The sequence below is a fragment of the Hetaerina americana genome, unplaced genomic scaffold, assembly GCF_022747635.1.
Source record: "Hetaerina americana unplaced genomic scaffold, ioHetAmer1.1.p SCAF_3, whole genome shotgun sequence".
NCBI classification, from domain to species: Eukaryota; Metazoa; Arthropoda; class Insecta; order Odonata; family Calopterygidae; genus Hetaerina; species Hetaerina americana.
In genome coordinates, this window is record NW_027286874.1 from 64,133,804 (window position 1) to 64,154,012 (window position 20,209).

The 20,209-nt window shown below is 39.1% G+C and overlaps 1 protein-coding gene across 1 annotated transcript in view; it reads left to right on the forward strand.

The window, feature by feature from the left end:
* The window catches only part of Myo10A (Myosin 10A), a 247,824-nt gene that overhangs the window by 11,703 nt on the left and 215,912 nt on the right, over positions 1 to 20,209 (forward strand). The window contains exon 3 of the mRNA XM_071587864.1: positions 19,468 to 19,556. Coding sequence (XP_071443965.1) covers positions 19,468 to 19,556 — 89 coding nt within the window. The remainder of the gene's footprint in view (positions 1 to 19,467; positions 19,557 to 20,209) is intronic.

Below are 20,209 nucleotides of genomic sequence, written 5' to 3' on the forward strand. Positions count from 1 at the left end.
ATAAGTCTACCAAGTGTGATATTTTGTGTTACTTTCAGCTGTGAAAATTTTCATCTGGTGTTAGTATATCATCTGGTATGGCAAAAATACATCATATCATATGATATCAGATACGAAATTAATTTAGTTAAATAACACATGAAAGTATGCATCGGATCATATGAGCAAATAGATTCATCGAGACATAGCTGTGGGTTAATTTAATATCGCTTTTGACTTATTGACTTTCATACTATTTTAATAAATCATTGTTATTAGGTATTTAGTTTACAGCGATGAGAAAATGTGGATATACATCAGAATACTTAAATTTGTCCACCAGATCGAGGTCTTCTCTCTTGTCGGCGTTCTGCGGTGAACCATAGCGGGCGTTTATCAAATGTTATTCTCTCTAGTTTCTTTGAGTTGTTCATGTCGCTCGCCTCCCTGCACGATTACCACCTACTCCATTCCTGGTGACCACTCACTTGCACGCATCCATCCGCCAGCGTGACCCACGTCCGCTGGCTGCCAAAGCAGCGACACCTTCTTCCTCTTCGCACGCGAGCCATGAAAAAAAGATAGACTCCAATCCGCAAGAGAGAGAGAAGATTCTATCGTCCGGCAATCAGTGAGGAATTTCATGTTGGGTGAAGGGAAAGAATCAACAAAAAACACGTGAATCGAAAAACTGTTTCTTTATCGATGTCCTTCCTTTTACGTGCGTTTACACGTGAGTGAATACGCACGTGAATGTTAACTAGCGTTTGGTTGCCAGCCAGTTACCTCATCAGTAATATTCATATGCATGAACCGATCATATGTACCGTTTCGTTTCAAGACTTACTCGACGTTGCGCATCCAAACAATTTCCTCTTTAGAATGGGATAAACAGGGGAGGTTGTTTTCGATTGGATGGTTCGTTAAGGTTCCCTATGCTAGGGTTTTTATTATTATGTACGTGTAGCCTTCCAAAGAAACCGATAGGAATATTGGGGACGGAAGATTCTATCGGTGTAGGATAAGAGTTCAGCACTTCAGAAAGATGGATTTTGTCGAAGATAGGGATGATTCGAGAACGGAAATGCTCAAATTTACTCATGCAACAGTTTATCAAGGTGAGCCCATTCGTTTGCATTCCACGTTAGCTGAGAGATATTTAGGCGAGGAAGTTGTCATGAAAAAAATCGGATCGCTCTTCCTACCGTTACACAAGAAACCAATAGTGCGTGAAGTGGTAGGATAACACGAAAGGATTCTTTTGGAACGTCTCTTCTGTGTACGACTGTTTTCTTTAGACATTCTTCAACACCGAGTGTCATTGACTCGAAAAAATGACTCGGGTCCACTTTGGGATTCATCCACCCCGGATTCCGTCGTCCGTCGTCACCGCGGCTCCGTTACGCGTTCGATCACTCTACCAAATCGTCCTCCCCCTCAACAACTCCTCGGGACAGATGAAAATTCTGTCTTGTGTGGTCATTGAGAACTCTTCTCTTCAGGTGCTGGTCTGGAGAAAATTTTGGCGAGGGGGCGGGGAGGTGATGACAAGACGGCCAGGTGTTGAGGTGCAGTGTTTGAAGAGAGTTACGAGTCGGGAATTGGGAAAAAGAAAAAAAATCTGACCGTTACCAGTTCGGTATTTCGGGGTGACGAGAGGGAAAACGGTGTGGAGGGATGGAAGGTCGCGTAGGGGGCAAAACGAGAGGGAGGGAATGAGTTATTCTGGCGGAGAAGGGGACCAGATGGATGCTGGAGAAAGCAGCTCGCGTCGTACCACTGGAGGGTTTCCGCGGTCATTAGCGCAGGAGGTGGGAGGGAGGAAGGGGAGGGGAAGACTCTCATGAAGCCCAGCGCATTCGGGGAGTCAATGGGAGCGAGCATCCCGTCACACTCCCCTCTCACCATACTCGCCCCGCTCTCTGCCTCTCAGCACCAGGGCCAGAATCGTCTTCTCCGCCTCCAGTTATTTTTTCATTTTTTTTATTTCTCTTCCTCTCCTTTACGACTCGGGTGTCTTCTATTTCCCTTGGGGACTATTTTTTACTCCGTCCCACAGCTACACACTTATCTCACGATCCGTAATTCCAGCGTCCTATTCACTCCCGTTCGCTCCAACTTCAACTTCTGTTCGCATTCCCTCTACGATATTGCTATTATTTCATCTCTCCCGTTCATTAAATTGGCTATCATTTACGCATGTGAGGTTTAATTTTCTTCTAGAGAAACGACAAAATTCAATGGATCCGTGTGGGATTGCCGTAAATTGTGATTTTCTGGCATACTAGTACTCTTATTTTAATACATCCCGCAACTTCCCTTCGATTTTGTTCTCTGTGTCTTTTAATTCACTAGCGTATGAAGTATTACGACCCCCGATAGAGGGTATGTAGCCACAATTGTGGGTCTGAGTATCGCATCCTCTTCGAAGGGTTTGTCGAAATGTGAAAAATCAATAATTTCCTTCACTAATTATGAGGGGAACGGGAGAGACTCCATTTATTTATATTGTCACGATTTGTGATTAAACTTTGTTTCATTTGAAGAGAAACTTTCTCTTTCTTTCTTTCGGCAGTGTTAATTTTTTTCCGATCATATTACTTTTCATTCAAAGGTGTTTTTTCTGTAAATTTTTCAAGTAATTCCCATTTCGGTACCTGATTCATTTCACGGAGGCATCTAATGTCCGTATGGCTTGCATTAATTTGCAATAAAATAATGCTTCGACATGTGTGGCAGTGTGGTCTTTGACGATGAATAAAAATCTTCAGCTATTGCTTGAGAAGAATGAAAGCAAAATTTCACCTCAGGTATCAGCCGATTACGTTTTTCGAAGTTTTATTGGCATTTTAATTCAGATTGATAGCCTATCCATAGTAGGTTTTTTCGTTGGTAATCAGGATAGTATTTTTATTGTGGTGTGCCCCTTGAACATTGGGCTAAAATATATTTAATATTTTATCTGAAAAACTTGAATGCTTGCAATTGATGCATTAGTAGATCCTTTGTTCAAGGAAAAGTCACGTAAGATAGTTCTTTAAGGAAAGAAAAGGCAAACATTAAGAAGCTGTGATATACTCACTATTGTACAGATTTTGGTTGGCGTTTTTACCGAACGAAAGTGTTAAATGTATTCCCTAATCGATGTTTGCTGGCGGATGCCTCCCAACTTCTACTCATATGCCCCATTTTTCCCTTCCTCTCCTTTCTCTTCAGTCTTTTCAACAACTTGTATCAGCCACTTCTTGCTTTTTTCCCTGGCTTCTTCCCCACATCAATTCCTCACCCGCCGATGTCCATTCCCCTCCCACCGCCCCCATTCGATCCTCTCGCGACGCCCTCTCTCTCCCCTTCACTTGCCCCGGTGGCCTTTTCCGATGAAGGGGCCGTCCTTTCTCTCCTCTCCATTTCTTCTACATCCTCTGCTCTGGAGGCAGATCTCAGCGGCGAGGTCCCAGCTCCCTCACCCTCCGGGACTGTCTGCACGCGGTGGGTGGGAAGGGAACCAACCGTTTCTCTCCCGGCAGCCCATGCCGTGGCTCTTCCCATCTCACAGTCGGAATTTTTCCTCGATGCGAAAGAGTTGTGTTTGGCGCGCGGGGAGTCAGACCGTCCGAGTTTCTCATAACGAGTAGATTTTATCATCACTTCCTTCTCTTCTTTACCAGTCATTGTTTGTGTTACCATTTGTGTATGTGCTTATGAGTGTCCATGTTTCTCCAGCTCCGATTACATTCACATACACGCCACAGCAGTGGTGTGCTTTTTGTTGGAGACTCATTGAGTGAAAAACTGTGGAAAATCATTAGCTCTGGAATGACGGAGATTGTATTTATTGGATAATCATTCTTCCGAATCAACTCACCGGTTCTTCGTGAAGAAAATCCTCAATGTGCAAAATAGTACAGCATGTTTTGCGTTTTTTTAATCTAGTGAGCGAGTTCAGTTCCTTTCTTTTTCACCAGGTGAAGACGGACGAAGTCAATTGTGTCATTGTGAAAACCCGGAATTAGTCCCGTCTTTAGACGCAGTTGCGAAAAATTCTTCGTTTTGTGTCTACAAAAATCAAATTCTGTCCTTCATGAACTTTATAATATTCAAGGGTAACTTTCTTTAGTTCCCTCAGGTTTTACTCAAAGGGCGTTCGTATTTAAGATAGTTTAAGCTTTTTCGTGTGATGTAAGAACAATTGTGCTGGTTATCATCATTGGGTGCTTTATCATCTCCTATGTGAAACGAAGCTATTCGAAAATAACGTGGTGCCAGCTGCGATTGGGATAGAGGGTGCGATGATTTAGCAGGGCTGTCTAATTTTCTCCGAGTAAAAACTAATGAATTTATGGGTAGATGAATTAACGCACTCAAGTTAAATACTTCTGGTCGGTGGTGGGATATTTGCCGGTATCTCGTATCAACATATGGCCTTTGGGTAGTATTCGAAGCATAATTTTTTCGGCCACCTTAATTATGTTACCAAGTTTATTCCACAAAGCAATATCCTCATCCACCTCCACTGACCGCTTTCCTCGGCAAACCCCCTAAGGCCGCAATGGAAGAAAGCTCCGTGAAAAACAAAACCGAGCCGCTCCTACGGCTCAGGAGCCTTGCGACCACGTGGTTCGCTGTCGCCAACTCCGAAGCGAGGTCCTGCGTGAGCAGCGACCAGAATCCCTCCTCGGAGAACACGCCCACGGAGAGTATCCCCGAAAAACTCGCGCCCCAGAAGACGGAGGGTGCTCACGGTCCCACTACGGCGGAGTCAGTGCCGTCGACGTCCGGGAAGGATTCCGTCATAGTCAGCGTGTCCGTCAACCCGAAAAGCAGAGATGTGCCGACGGCTGCGCGACGAGAGGACGCGAGGTCGTTCGCGGAAAACCTTTACGCCAATGTGGACGTGAGCCGTGCCATCAAAACACTCACGAACAAGAGGGAGAAGTGGAAGAAGAGGCAGAGGAATGAACACAAAGCCGAAAATGACGCTCCCGTTTCATCGGTGAATTTGTCCTCAGATTCACCAGTTCATCCCTCTCCTCCCGAGAGATGGGTGAAGTGTACTAGTGTTGTTCTCATAGGCTGCAATTACACGGATGAAGAGATGGACGTGAGTTTCTGGTTCTCTTTTAAGTAACATATTTCTTGCGATTGGTTTTTTGTGGAGAGATGTCGTTTTTAGGTTCCCAATTCTAAACTGACTTTCCATGTTTTATGGAGATTTTAACGCTCGTGAAGTAGGCGTCAAATTTTTCATTGATTTAAATGAAAACTTCCCGTTATGCCTGCTGACTCTTCGATAAAATAAAATTTATCATATGATAACTAGTAATTTTAGATTACTATCCATAAAATTGGAAGTCTTTAGAGTTGTAAATGGCTTTAATTATTTTCATGAGTTAAATATTTTCCGTATTATGTTAGAAGAGATTCTGTTTAAGACACATTTTTGGTTAATAACGCATCATAATTTTTTCTGCGCCAGCTTATCCCAAATCAATAGCTTACGTCAACCAAATAACGATATAGGACGGCTCCAATTCCATTTGACATTAAGATGATTGCAGTTTCTTTGTACCGAAGAAGCTCTCGGTGCACATATCCAATGGTTTCACGTCTTTCATACATATCCATTTTGTAGCCGCCAATCTTGCAAAACCTATGAATTTTGTACTGGTGCGCATGGACGGGAATGATCACCTTTCTTACCATACTTTTCAATTTATTCGAGCAAACCTTTGAAAAAAATGAACCGACTGACTTAATTTCCTATTGCCACAGGAATCAATAAACCCACTTCATTTCATGATGCATCCCAGCTATATATTCTACTCTCTAATTCTCCCTGGTCTGTGATTCGTTTTTGATCCCGTAAGGCAAGCATTCCAGGTGGAATTGCAGCAGTAGCTTACTTTAACACTTTTTTTCCACGAGGGCCTCGTTCGCCTTGGAATCGACTTACGTTCTTTCATCTAGCGGCAGTTAGTGCGTTAGAACAGCTCCTAACTTCCAACACGTGTTATATAAACACGCGTGGTTCAAGGTTTTCGGAAATTTCAGTCGCAAGCATACACATACCAGCTTCAGGAATGACTGGGATAGGCTTGTTGCATTCTTCTGGGAAATATACGTTTTATTTTTGAACCGCTTTGGGTTGAGATATCAGAGAATATATTTTTTTGAATACCGTCAACACGGACTAAAAAGGAAAGAGGAAACATTTCATAATTTTGTTTTATTCACCAAGAATTGTATGGCATGAATTTCAGTAGTTGAAATCTGGAGCGGGAGCCCTTGATGGTTTATGCTGCTTATGATTCATTGCTAATTTAACGAAAAGTTGCTCTATTCTTTTTCGGGTTCTTCTGTGGCAGAATGTTTAATTTAAGGTGGCTACTAACTTAAAAACCGCGGTACATAACTTGCCTAAAAACTGTGAATAGAATCAGTATCGCGTTCCACCGGCCGCTATATTTTCTTTATTGTCTGGATCAAATAATTGCTCTGCTTCATACAGATGTGCGATCATCATAAATTGGAGGTGTCGTTCGAAAGCAGGCGGTCCCAAACAAAACTATGATATACATGTAGACATTAGACTGAAAATTACTATTTATTGATTGTCACCATTTAGAGCAAAGTAATATGCTCGTAAATTTTAGTTTGGATTGAATAAACCTGCTATACTATTTTAGCGTTTTCCTCCACCGAAGTAAATCGTATTTTTTTAACAGCTATAATTAATTTAGTTAAAAGAACCTTTGTCTATCACTTGCGGGTTCTATTCCAGGGTCAGGTGAATACTTTTAGATTGAGTAAAACTGTGTTGTCGATTTATTCTTCCTTTGATTAATTTTAAATCGATACCGCATAAAAGTTCCCGCTAGAATCATGAATATTTTTTTTATCCAGACATTTTATGACAAGTTATTTATGAGCCTACAGTTAATCAATTTTTCGACAAGTTAATTGCAGTCTAAACAGTAGCACCCCTCGGAGAAAATATCTATATTTTCTCACCCGCTGCTGTCTAAGGTTCGTTAGGTATGCAGTAAGCAGCGTGTATTCGATCACCTGTCTTTTGAATTTTGTTAGAGGATTGACTGTTATTTTTGCGTGTTCTCGCATGATCAATCGGAAGGAACACGCTATTATTAAACTCCATTATGCCGGGTATGTCCCTTCGTTACGTAAGCATGTTCTTCATGGGCAGCCCTCAAATTCGGTTATTATTCTGAAATAGCCTTTGAGAAGTGGACTAGGCAAAATCCCGACTTTACTTGGGCTCTTAATTGATGAGCGTCACCAGTTGGTTAATAAAAGGTCTGTTCCCAAGCAACAAAATCATTTCATCATACTCCAGTCACTCTCATGTAGAACATATTATTGCCATGCAACAAACAGTCCTTTTTAGCAAAAATTACGAATAATGAGGAGATAAATCTTATTTAAACACTATATTAAAAATATTTGCACTGACACGCACGTAGAACTAAAGATTGATAAGCAGAGCTTTTGAAGATAACGGCTGTTTTATTTCTTTCATTTGTTGCTAATGTTGTAATGGAAGTTAAACTTTTATATTGGAACTTAATCGTCCAATAAAGTGTTTCAGTTGCTTAGAGAAATATAACCAGAACGCTGCCAAGTTCGGAAAATAGAGGTGGTACCGTTTTTAGCTTCTCTGACAGTCGAAGATTTTTTGCATCGTGAACTCTGTTCATTTGCTAGATGTGAATCAGTTTCGACCTTCGCGGTAGCATTGAACGAGAGTACTAACGCCAGTGAGGCTAACGGGATCGGTCCGTGGTCTGGAGAAAAATACGTCCAAAGGGGGAAAAAAACCAATAAATTGCATGAAATTAAATTCAAATTGGTTTCATTTACTGCAAGCGTAATTGCGCATGGAAATACCCTTGCACAATATTTCGACTAAGTTATGCGAGCAAGTTTCGAAAGAAATTAAATCTAGCGCCATGGATTGACCTTATTGACAGAGTAATATTTGAGCAAAATAACACGTAGGCTGATTTAGATTTTTTCAAAGATTTGATAAAAATTTACTGATTTTTATTGATGACTAAATGAGCATGTAGCACTGTAAAGGTGAAATATTTTCTTCAATTCGGAAATGAGTCAGGCGAAAAATATTGTGAACTTTATGAAAATTTAATGACTTAAGACTTGTCATTTGTTCAAATAAGCAAGTAATGTTGTATTATGAAGATGTAATTTATTAGATTAGTTATGCGAATATAATTCATGACTATTGTTTCATTAAACAGAACATATTTTATGAATTATTTTAAGTTTCGATTATATAAACGCATTTGATATATATTTTTATAAAAATATATCACTTCACTAGATTGTAACATTTAAGGTATTTTTACATCAGAACTGAAATATGAACTGAATTTTACAGAATGCGGAATATATTTCGTAATTACGCGATTGATGAATAATTCAAATATCTTTTATGCTATTGTTTTCATTCAAATATTATTACTATCTAACTAGTATGCTATTGTTTTCATTATTACTTCAAATAGTAATACTATCTAACTAGTTTCCCACTAGAAAGAGTGCTTGAAGACTATTACCGATGATTGAATAGGTATTGCAGGTAAGTCTTTTCAGAAAATGGCAATTCGCCTGCGAATTCCAGAATGATAAGAGGTCCGAGAGGAATTTATGTTTCACTCAGTTACCATCGTTGAAAGTGGGAAAACCAGTTACAGAATTTCGTTAAAAAATAGGCCTAGTATAAGAACTTTCCAGGTTTGAATAATCAATTATAGGTTTTTACATAAATAGCTTATGCCTACCTTTAATGATCGTTTCATTATTTCTCAGCCATTCTCCGTTGAAAAATATTCCATAGCCCCAAATTTCAGAACGAATTATATATTTCATGTCATTCATTTAGCCATTCTAGGAAGGTGAATTGAGTATTTTCAGAATGCGTACAAAGGCGCGGGAAAAATAGATATCACATCCATGTATTACTATGCAAGCCGGAACGGAAGTATGGGGATTTACTGTCAACTCGGCGGTAATGCAGACTCGCTCAGCCGGCGCCCCGACGGCCTCGTCCCCCCTCTGCCCCCGTTGCTTAAAATTTCTCCCATCCTTGAAGAGAGCCTATTCTGTATCATTTTCACCCAAAACTCCTCCCCCCCTCCAATCCTCTTTTTCCGACAAGTGTTTCCCACGAGATGCAAAATGCACCGAAGCAGATAAAGAGCCTCGCGTCTAGAGTCGAGTCGTTCTCAGGACGAGGTGAATTCGAAGACTGCCGTTTAACCGCTCGGGAGTCCATCGTGGAGAATAAATATAATAACACAGTCCGTTATTGTTCGCAGATTTTTTTTCATCGGCGTAATGGAAAAAGGTTCACTTGGTCGGGTAACCAAGGTGTTTTTGTTGAGAGGGCAGAATCATTCTTGGAGGAGACAGTTAACGCATTGCTCGCCCTCATTCGTCACGATTGTTTTTTTTTATTAGATGGGCGGGAGAAAAGGGTGAGGAGAAGAAACTTCGCGAGAGAGTTTGGGAGCGGTGGGAGGGGAGAAAACAGGAATGCTGTTCTAGCAGGTCAGGCCTGCTCGGCTGGCCAATAGACGAGCGCGATTGGCAATCAGCTCTCCTCATAGGTCAACTCGCAAACGACCTTGGCAGTTTGGTGGGGGGGGGGGCAGGATAGTTTCCGCGGCCACCGTATAATGTTGCAGATGTGAGACGTACGTCTCATAGAACGGAAGCTAGTTATTTGAAGTTCGCCAGTCGTCCCAGATACTAGTCGGGTGATATCCTTCTTTCACCATCTCTGGAAGCTGCCTCTTTGTGGTCTTAATGCCGGCCACTGCTTACCGCTCAGGGAAAACACGGGCACGGGCGATTACCGAAGTAGATTGTGACCTGTATAAATGAATTGTGCGTTTTTATGGATTTCCCGCACTAAATTTTGGTTTACTCTTTACGTTACCTTCTGTAATATCGAAACTATGCGTGGGTTATATGCCATACAAATTCCTTTAAAGCTTTTGTTTCTGAATAATTAATATAATGTTATTACCTATGTTTTGGAAATGCCGCGCATGTTGAGGAAAATTTCAGAAATTTGCTCAGAAGGGCACACACTATGCGATACCAAATTGTCGAGGAATGAATGCTAATGGATATTTAAGACATGTTTTAGACAGCTTGCAATAGCTTCCAGTTTAAAGGTTTTGTCTATTCGGAGATTCTCTGATTAAATATCCCATGCAAGAAACGGTTAAATGATGCAGTTAGTCCGCAAAAAAAACGATGGGCTATGCGACTTGAAAGATGGGTCAAGGAGAAATTGGATTTCCGCAGTAAGAAACAAGTTTCTTGCTTCCCTGCTGATTTCAAGAAAAATAAATTTCCGTTTTTCCCGGATGTCAGAGAAATGTCAAAATGGTCTTTAGCATCAGACACAGAAATTAGTGGTGGTGCTTCGCTGAGTTTATAGGCATCCCAATCTGAAGGATATTCTCTGATTTCCGGCGGCGGGTACTTGAGAAATTTTCCGATCCCATAGGTCCTAAAATACGAGGAGGAAAATGTAATAATTTTAGGATCAATGTCCGATCCATGCTATGGTTTGTGTTTGGAGGCAACTTCAAGTGCATTCGTTCTATCGGATGTTAACCTGGATATCCCTTGATTTTCGTTAAAAGCACCCTCGCGATCCATGCTTTGGGAAAGGGTCAAAATGCGGCTGTAAACCCTTCTGATCCAGATCTCATCAGGAAATTCCACCAATTAAAATATAATACAGCCATGTGTTGCAGTGTCCTGAAGTAGATTTATAAAAAATATTCAGAAAAGCCATTGTATCATTCTGCCCTGTGAGGACAGAATTGTAATTAAGCATAGCTTAAGAACGGGCTTACCTTATCATGATATAAGGCACGTAAAACCTCTAAGTAGATGCGTGTATCTCTCTTATAGTCGTAAGTTTATGTGCAATATGGAGCACTGAAGTCTAAACAAGCATAAGGAAAATATGTATTAACGTGTAATACTCGATCCCTGTTTAGTTCCTGTGGAAATCTGCCTTCTTCATTTATTAAGATCCTCAGCTCACCGGCAACTCGCTCGAAAAGGTTTGATAGTCTTAAGGACTAATATTGCACCTTCGAGAATGAGGATAGTCGGTAATAATTTACCGTATGAGAATTTTGTTGTTTGTTGGGATGAAATAAATCAATGGACATATTATAAATATCGATTAGTAATTAATCGACAATAGTGTTTAATATTACTCTGCTTCTTAAAAATTAACTCAATTATTTGTTTAAACAATTGAACTTAGAGCTCATGGAATTCATGTGAAATAAATGGTAGCACGGAAGAATTTAGTGAAGGGAAATATTCCTAAACGGCTGCTATTTTTTCTAGTAATTCAGGTGAGCGGCCATTGAATGTCTGGTGAGCTGCGTTGGCAAATGGCAGCAGCAGCAGTAGTGGTTGAGCACGTGAAAGGAATGCCTTCAGCCGCTCTCGCTCTCTCTTGCCAATGTCCCTCCGCAGATGTTGAAACAATAATTTGTATTAGCCTCTTCAAATCACGACGATTTGCTTAAGAAAGGCGTCGAATATTCTTAGATCTTACGAGTGTTTTTAATTTTTCATATTTTTTCATCATGTCGTGTTATTTCCTGAAAATGTCCACCCTTTATGATTCCTTCTGTTAGTTATTGAATTCATGATTAACCCTAAAATTTGTCGAGTGGCCATTTTGAAAAGAGATCTGTTTATAATTATAATTTGATGCTGCTTGTAATACAAGCAGGAGGTGTCAGAACGATTAAAAGTGTACCATCCTATAAGAAATCATCGAACACTATGTCACGAGAGCTTTAAATGTTAGTTTAAACGCTTTCCCTCGTACCTTTTCCAGATGCATGAAGTTCCAATCTTGTTAGTCATTCTGCCGCGGGCCGATTGACTAAGCCAAAGGTCGAGGGCATGAATGCCTCCTCGAGCTTACTCGCTCTGTTGAGTCTAGATTTTTTACTGCACATGTTCAAGGTAACTGGTCACCGTAAAATAAAAGGAAAAGGTCCGTCGGTACTGCATCTAGCATTCCAATCTTGAGACGTGATTCGAAGCTTTGATGTTTGATGTACGAGGGTCATCCGGAAAGTAGTACCCGTTCGTGAATTAAAGACACAAAAGTAAATATTAACAAACATAAAAAATTTTATTTGAAAGAGGATACTTTAAACTACTTCTCAACATAATCTCCAAGCAAATTAAGGCATTTGTCATAACGTGTGACAAGTTTCTGTATTCCTGCTGCATAGTCCTTCGCCGCCAGCTCATTGAGATACGCGAGGGACCCATCTTGCACAAATTTTTGCATAATGCAGATGGTGTTTAACAATTTCATGAACAATTGTTCGAGAAACATTGGGAAAATGCTCACAGATGTCATCAATTGTGACGCGCCGATCGTTCCTCACGAATTCGTCAACTGAGCTCACCAGTTGGTCTGTAATGACAGACGGTCTCTCCGAACGCTCATCGTCGTGTGTGTTCCCCCTCCCCATGTTGAAGTTGCGACACCACCGCCGAACAGACGACTCGTCCATTACATTGTCTCCATACACCTCCTTTAATTGGCGATGAATATCACATGGGCGAACGTTTCTTGCATTGAGGAATTTAATCACTGCCCTCACTTCACAACTGGCGGCGTTCTCAATTTTTTTAAACATTGTAAACAATCACAGAAACAACACAGGCAATGCTAGCGTCACGCAACTTGGCTCAGAGAAGGCAGACAAGCCACTGAAGCTATCTGACCTCGTCCAGCGGCTACTCGCGTCGTCAGCACTTCATGCGGCACGAACGGGTACTACTTTCCGGATGACCCTCGTAATATAACCAGAAAGTGTATTCACCCGCAAGTCACGGATAGACAGCACGAAACTTTTTTTGAAGACTCTAATATAAATGATTTTGATATTTCTGTTAATGGATTATATACCCTCTCTTCCTAGGTACTTGGATAATCCAAAATTCAAAAACTAGCTCCGCGCATATGGACTTAGTGAAGCAATGGACTACCATTTCTAGACGTCCATTCTCATAATGAGAAAACTTCATCCGCTGAATGGCTTACGTACTTACTAAGAAGGTCTCTAGAGCGTGTGAGAATGTTGAACGATTCTCTGGTTTCATATCTGAGTACTGTGCACAGCGCTCAATACTCGTAATCATCGCAGATACATATTGTGATGATAACAGTGTGTCGTACACAATGCCGGGCGACGCCTTTCGCGAGAGAAAGATAGCACTGGAGTTAGATATTTCTCACCTTTGATATATCTTGACAATTGTTCTCTTATCCATATTTCTCTCTACTAATGAAATACATATGTCAAAACCGCAAGCAACATATGTTTGAAAGAGTGCTAACTTTTTGTTCACCTACTCCATCATTGCGGTTTACTTCAACGGTGTAATTATAAATCAGTTTCAATGCATCCTCATAAGTGCCAATCGAGCCGTACAACGGTGTATGGCACGGGTTTTAGCACCGTGTGCTACATGGATTGCAAGCCTCGTGTAAAAGGATGAGAAATAGGAAAGACTTTCAGTCTTTCCTATTTCTTTCCTTTTGGACTAGTAGTCAGGGCCTACAAGTATTTCTCAGGACACAGAAAAATGGACTCCCAAAATCTGTCCTGGTATATTGTTTTAGCTACGTATTCTTGGACTGAACTGATTAAGCTTCAGAATTAACTTGCCTTATTCTGTAATTCAATAGTATTCATTATATATTCAATGATTTCATTTTAGGGTTGAATCTTCTTTTCTGACTGGTTCATTTTTTCGAGGACATGTAAAGCATACGTAGTTTCTCTATTTGGAGCCCTGTAAATTTTACTTTTCCAGGTAAAAACCCGTAAAATAGGCTCATTCTCTATCTTAGATCCGACAGTAATAACCGTTTCAATCTCTTAAGTCTCTAATAGCAGCTAAACAATCATTGAAATTGAATTTTTTAAATAACCTTGAGTCATTTGTTTTTATTAAAATATAATCGCCATTTCAAAATATGATACAAGTATTGCGCTACTGAAATGTGATTTCCATCACTAGTTTCTGTAATTCATGCAGTTATCCGTAGTTATCCGAATTTTGTTTCCTTAAAAATTCAAGGTACTTCCCGAATTAATCATGTAAATTTAATGAAGACTGTAATTTAATAAGTAAAATTACGCATATTAGGAAAAATAGAGACCCAATACATTTACTTGAAGGCGTCGGAACTCACAGTTTGAGCTACTACTATCGATGACTCCATATTATTCTGGTTGAGAGTGGTAATAATCTGCCCAAGTTGTTATCACTTTATTAATGCAAACGATCCAGTGTATGAATAACTTCAACGCTGAGAAATTAATAAACATATTTTAAATTCCAGAAAAAGCACGTTTTCTTGTATGTTGCTCTGGCTCGATTTTATTTATTCGTTTTTCATAAAACCTAAGTTGAATCTCACTCAACCGGAATTTCTCTCATGATGAAATGTACATGTATGCTTTCGAGAAATCCCAATACTAACTACTGACGACAAGATATGCTAGGAATATCAAATAGAGAGACATCGAATATATGTTTCCACATTCACTTGGTCCCGTCTTGAATTGAGCCTGGCATTTGCCAATTTCCATTTTGCAGGAACTCGATTTCTGCTCATATCATATATGAGCAGAAACCGAGGTATATAGCATATATGAGGTATCATTTTACTCTTAACTCCGCTATGGGAAAATTTAATCATTTAGAAACCTGGCTGTTACATTTTTCATTTTCGGAACTTTATTTTACGTACTCAGTTTTATTAATTTAATTATTCCCTTATCGTTTAAGTGTTATTTCTTGCATTAAATAGAATTTTTCGACGGGCAGATTTTCACTGTTATTAGATGTCATTTTATCATAAGCGGTCAGGAAGAACGTACTGATAATAATAGCTAGACTCGGGTTGATAATGTATATTCTGTGCTTGATTCTATCGTTTAGTGTTTGCATCTGAATCTGTCGTTCTCTGGATAATAAGTTATGGATTTCTTTAACCCGCATAAAATGTGTATATTTTTGAGGGAAAGTTTAATGTATGGATTTGTTGTATTCATAAGTACATAGAGTGGTTTAATTTTCAATTCAATTGATGTATTCATTTCATTTATCAACAAATGGGCTCCATTCTTCATTGGTATTGTAATTGACTCGACCATTGTACGTAGACTTTACATTACAATGAGTAAACTTGTAATAAACCAAGAAAAAGTTTATCAATTAATATCAGATCGATTTCTTGTGATCGTGGGTTATGTTAGTACGTTTAATTAATGACATTTACGGTCCTTTGGTATTAGTTGATGGATAAGAGAGACGAAGACTATTACAATTTTTCAGTCAATAGTCTTCGTATCTGTTATTATGGAACAGTTTCACCACATCACACCTGAATCTGTAATTTATATTAGCGGATGGAATTATCCTCAACCGTAAGGAAGCTCTATCAACGTTGGCATCTGCAAATATTTGAGCTTGACCTTTTTGTAAATTTTAGGAGTGGTTTCGATCTATGTAGATTGTCGTAAATATATTCATGATTAGATTAATTTTAATTGCCATTATTTTCCCAGTTATTAACTTTTGAGGGGAAATTCGTCGCCAATCACTGCAATAATAATCTTATCGGATATATGAATTTTTATAAACGCCGTCATGAGGAGTGTGACAGAATCATTCATTTTTGGTTCTTAGTGAACGTAAATAATTTTAGATGAAGTCCATGTAGACAGCATGAAGAAACATCCTCGATGTTATTGTTATGTAAAACTGTTTACATACTGTTTTACATAAACAGAATACTGTTTCCTCTCTAAGCTACTTTTTGTCCATACCGTAAAAACTACTGTAAGAATTATTGAGCTAGTTATCAAATAATAATGTGGAAATCCGTAATTGAGTAACGTTCAATTGACTTGTTTTTTCCGTGGTATTAAATTCCCAAAACTGTAAGACGGAAGTCTGCAGTGTGTGCGATGAATCATAGTAAAATAATAGATGATTGATACTAGAGAAAATTTTGAAATTGTCTCGAAAACCTTTCTCTCGACCAACCTCAGAATATTTACATCACGTACTTGGTTGAGAATAATATAAAGAACTCCTCCGCAATTTTGTTTGAGTCTATGGAGAATAGAAAAATCAAATTGTGCCCAGATGAATGATTATTATCTCCCTTTTCACTTTCTCTCTGAGAATTCGGCTCAAACGCCTCGCTAAGGAAGGCATAGGCAATTTAGCAACCGTGTTTCAAATACCTAGTTAGTTCCGGGAAAATGCTTCAAAATTTTTATAAATCGTTGGAAATTTAAGCAGTGAACCAAATGAGAGGGAAAGCATTTGGCTTTCTATTTTGCCTATTAGTGTTTTATGTTTTTTTTCTTAAATTTGATTTCTTTTTTCGCGCATACTACTAACATTATGCACTAGATGTGTTTCGGTTTTTTCTCTATCAGTGAATATGGACATTAAATCCATTGCTGTATGTATCTAAAACAATGCATATGGGATGTAACAAATGCTTTTAATTCCACACAATATTTTCCGTCGCTTTCATTTTTATAACAAATTTCTCACATCTCAGTTTACCACACTAGTTACCTCAAAATTTTATCTAAAAAATCTGGGATTTCAATCTCTCTTCTCTTTTTTTGTATTTTCTTTGTTGCATGCTAGACTTTTTACCTTAAACGGTCTCGTATGTTTTACGTACATATTTCTCAGGAAATTTCATCTACAAACGAGCCTTCTATTTTAATTTTCACTAAATTCGAATATGTTGTTTTTTCGTTGTGCCATCGTCCTTTGCAGGCAGCTTAGTCGTTTGGAATTCTATGCTATCATTTTCTCCATCTGTTTGAAATCATAATCAGCAATTCTTGTGCAGGAAAGTTTCCATTAATATAAATCTTTTCTTTTAATTTTTTGCCCATTGAACAAATTCCACATTCCAGCTCAAATTCTTGGGGATATTAACTGAAATCATTTTTTGACCAATCGCTATTGGGACTTGGAGATGTAAAATAACGTTAATAAAAGAGCGCCATGTATACTTACAATATCGGCACAGTGCGTCAAACATATGATTCAGTATGCCCTTGTGTGCGGATGGTCCACCATAAGACAGGTTAAGACCATCCCTCAGGATACCCATTAGTATGGAAAATATTAGAACGTCGTTAGAAGCTATTCATTTTCAATTCTCGGCCCTCGACTGTTTTAAGACTTCCACAGTGAAGTTGTTTATTTGTTTGTCGGTGAGCGTTCACAGACGATATGAAGCGGCACATGGCGCCAGAGACGTCCCCGGCTCGTTGAACCGCTCGTGGTTTGTCTCTTGCGGGAATGCGTTAGGCGAGATCAATCGTGAATTCCACAGCCCTCAAGCGAGCCCCGATGGCGTTGGCCGCATCACATCTTCCGTTCTCTCCCTCTGTTCGATTCCTCGCTCCCGCTTCTCCTTTTGTTCTCTTGCCTCGCCGGCAGTCCCTCCGTACAAGCGGGCGCTAATTCTATAGCAGACTTTAACTCTTAGGGCCGTTCGTTCATACCATGACTTGCAACGCCAACAGTCACGTGAATCCCTTTTTTTTTAGCGAGAGTACGTACATAGTGTGGAGGAAGAGTTTACGTCGTCCTTTTCTTCTCTCTTTCTCTCTCTCTCTCCTCCCCCCCCCCCGGCCACCGTAAAGCGAAGATGAGTCGTTGCGTGTGCATTTAGTGCGGTCTATGCTCCCCCCCCCCCACCTCACACGTACGGTTGAGAGCCTCTCGGGTAGGCAGCGTCAGGTGGCTGACGCTGACTACCATTCTCGTTTTTCTTTCGAAAGTTTAACCGCGGATGGATTTTGACGGTGGAGGATCTCGACTGAAGATCCTTTTTATTTATGATCTCTATAAATTCTGTGAGCGTGATTGAAATTTCTCTGTGAACCGTAGAGTCGAGAGTTTTTTCTCCTCGCTCCGAGGAGATATCTTAGTTGATTTAATGGTATGTATAAAGTCAAATGTTACAGAGGAAAGTTTGAGAAGTACTTCAGCTAATCGAAGTAATCTATTGGTCAAATCTCATTTGACAGGAGTGTACGTATGGATAAATTTTTCGAGCCTCTGCATCGAGGGCATACGTGCATCAGCAATCTTCTGTTGGCGATTGATTGTAATTTCAGGAATTGATCGGGTTGATTAGAGGTAAATAAAATGTCTTCCTGCCAAACGTTTCGATGGATTCAATTAAATTGATCGCCGTGGGTCATGTCCAAAGCTTATACATTGTTCCTCGTTATAGTTGGTGTCTTTTGAATTTCCTCATGAGCGAAACCTCAAGGACAGGGTGGTACGCGGGGACTTGGCGTGGCATATCCAAAGGATTGAACCTTGTAGTTGATCATCAGTAAATATTATTTTGAAATCGATGGACTATTTGAATTTCTTGAGATGTATCTGGATGCAAAGTCTCATACTATCTTATCCCATTTGAAATTCTAAAACTTTTAACTCTCGCATAAGCTCGTGAGTATTGGCGTATTCTTAGTGCAATGGCACTAATAAGGAATTTCAATGAAATCGACTTTGATAGAGCTAAATAATATTACATATAAACCAACGTATTTACAATCATTATGATTATTAAAAGTCCTGCAATGCCTCAATATGAGTGTGTTAATTTGTCTTGTAGAGATATGAATCAATAATTTTTGTTTTTAAATAAGAACTTTGGCTGTTCTATTCTATGGTTGCGTACCTCCATTCACCTTCCGCAGTAAGTTCCATAGTGTTTGTGGTGCACTGATGTTCGTTGAATTGTCATCACGACTAAAGACTTAAGTCGCATTTGTTACTAAAATGTGGATCGCTGACAAGAGTTAAAAGAGCTAATTATATCTACCCTAAAAATGAGTATTTATTTTCGGAAAAAATATCGATTTCAAATTTCCCCAATTAAAATGAGTTTTTTATACGAACTAACGCAAAGATACCAAACTGATATTTTACCATAAATATATCAATATTATCTGTCATTATTATGCAGTTTGCGAATGGAAATAATTCTGTAGTTTTTACCTTTTATGTGAAGTGAAGATTCCTTCTTGTGAGAATTGCAAAATTCATGTGTTTTTAACATTAAATATTAAATCTTAATCAAACATTAGAAACATTTGTCAGATTTTTTGTATCGGTTTTCTTTAACCGAAACAACATTTTCATTTTAATTTTATGTGTGTTTTGTCCTTGTTGATTGTTTAGAAATTTTAATTTTCAATTAGCTAACAGACGATATGGGTTGGCTTACTAGGTCTTCATATGGAATCAAATAATGTAATCACTGCATATAATTTCTTGTTATTCATTCTTTGGTTTTTTTAATTTCAGCCACAAGTATTCACCCTCACGAGCTTGACTGGAGTGAGAAGGCGTCAAGACCTTGGACAATATGGCATCGAGGACATGATACAGCTCTCGTGAGTATTTAGTTGATAAGACATCTGAAATAATTCTTTAAGAATTAATGTACTCTGTTCTGATGTTCTTATTACTGCGTATGTCTGGGAACCCTTACGGTAAAGCTTGAGACCTCGAAATCTCGATGGGAAAAATGATCATTATCTTTTTTGCAGCATAACCTTATATGCCGCACATCTTATTCCCTTGTAATTAACTATACTTTACTGTACAGATCTAATGTGAAACACGCTATTTCAATAATTTTCCATTGAGCGAAGTGAGAATATCTAATTTTGACGCGAATTAAATATGGCACAAGGGAAAAAAATCATACAAGGGAAATGTTTTGTAGAAAAAAACTGAAAGATTGCCTTGAATGAGTTAGATTCTATGTTTTGAAAAATATACTTTTCCTAACATCTCTTTGGAATTGGTCGTTTCTATCTTATTTTTTCGGGCAGACCACCAAATTCTTGAAATGTATTCAGAACCCGAGCTGTGAACATCGTTGATAGAAAGTTCCTACGCTCTTATTTTATGCTTTCCTTCCGTTGATTCTCGATTATCTGCATTGAAGAACAAATAAGGTTACGAAACAACGTGGGAATTTTCCCACTACAACGTGAAGAATCCCCTTATAGTAGAGGAAATAGCGATGCGAATACCGTTT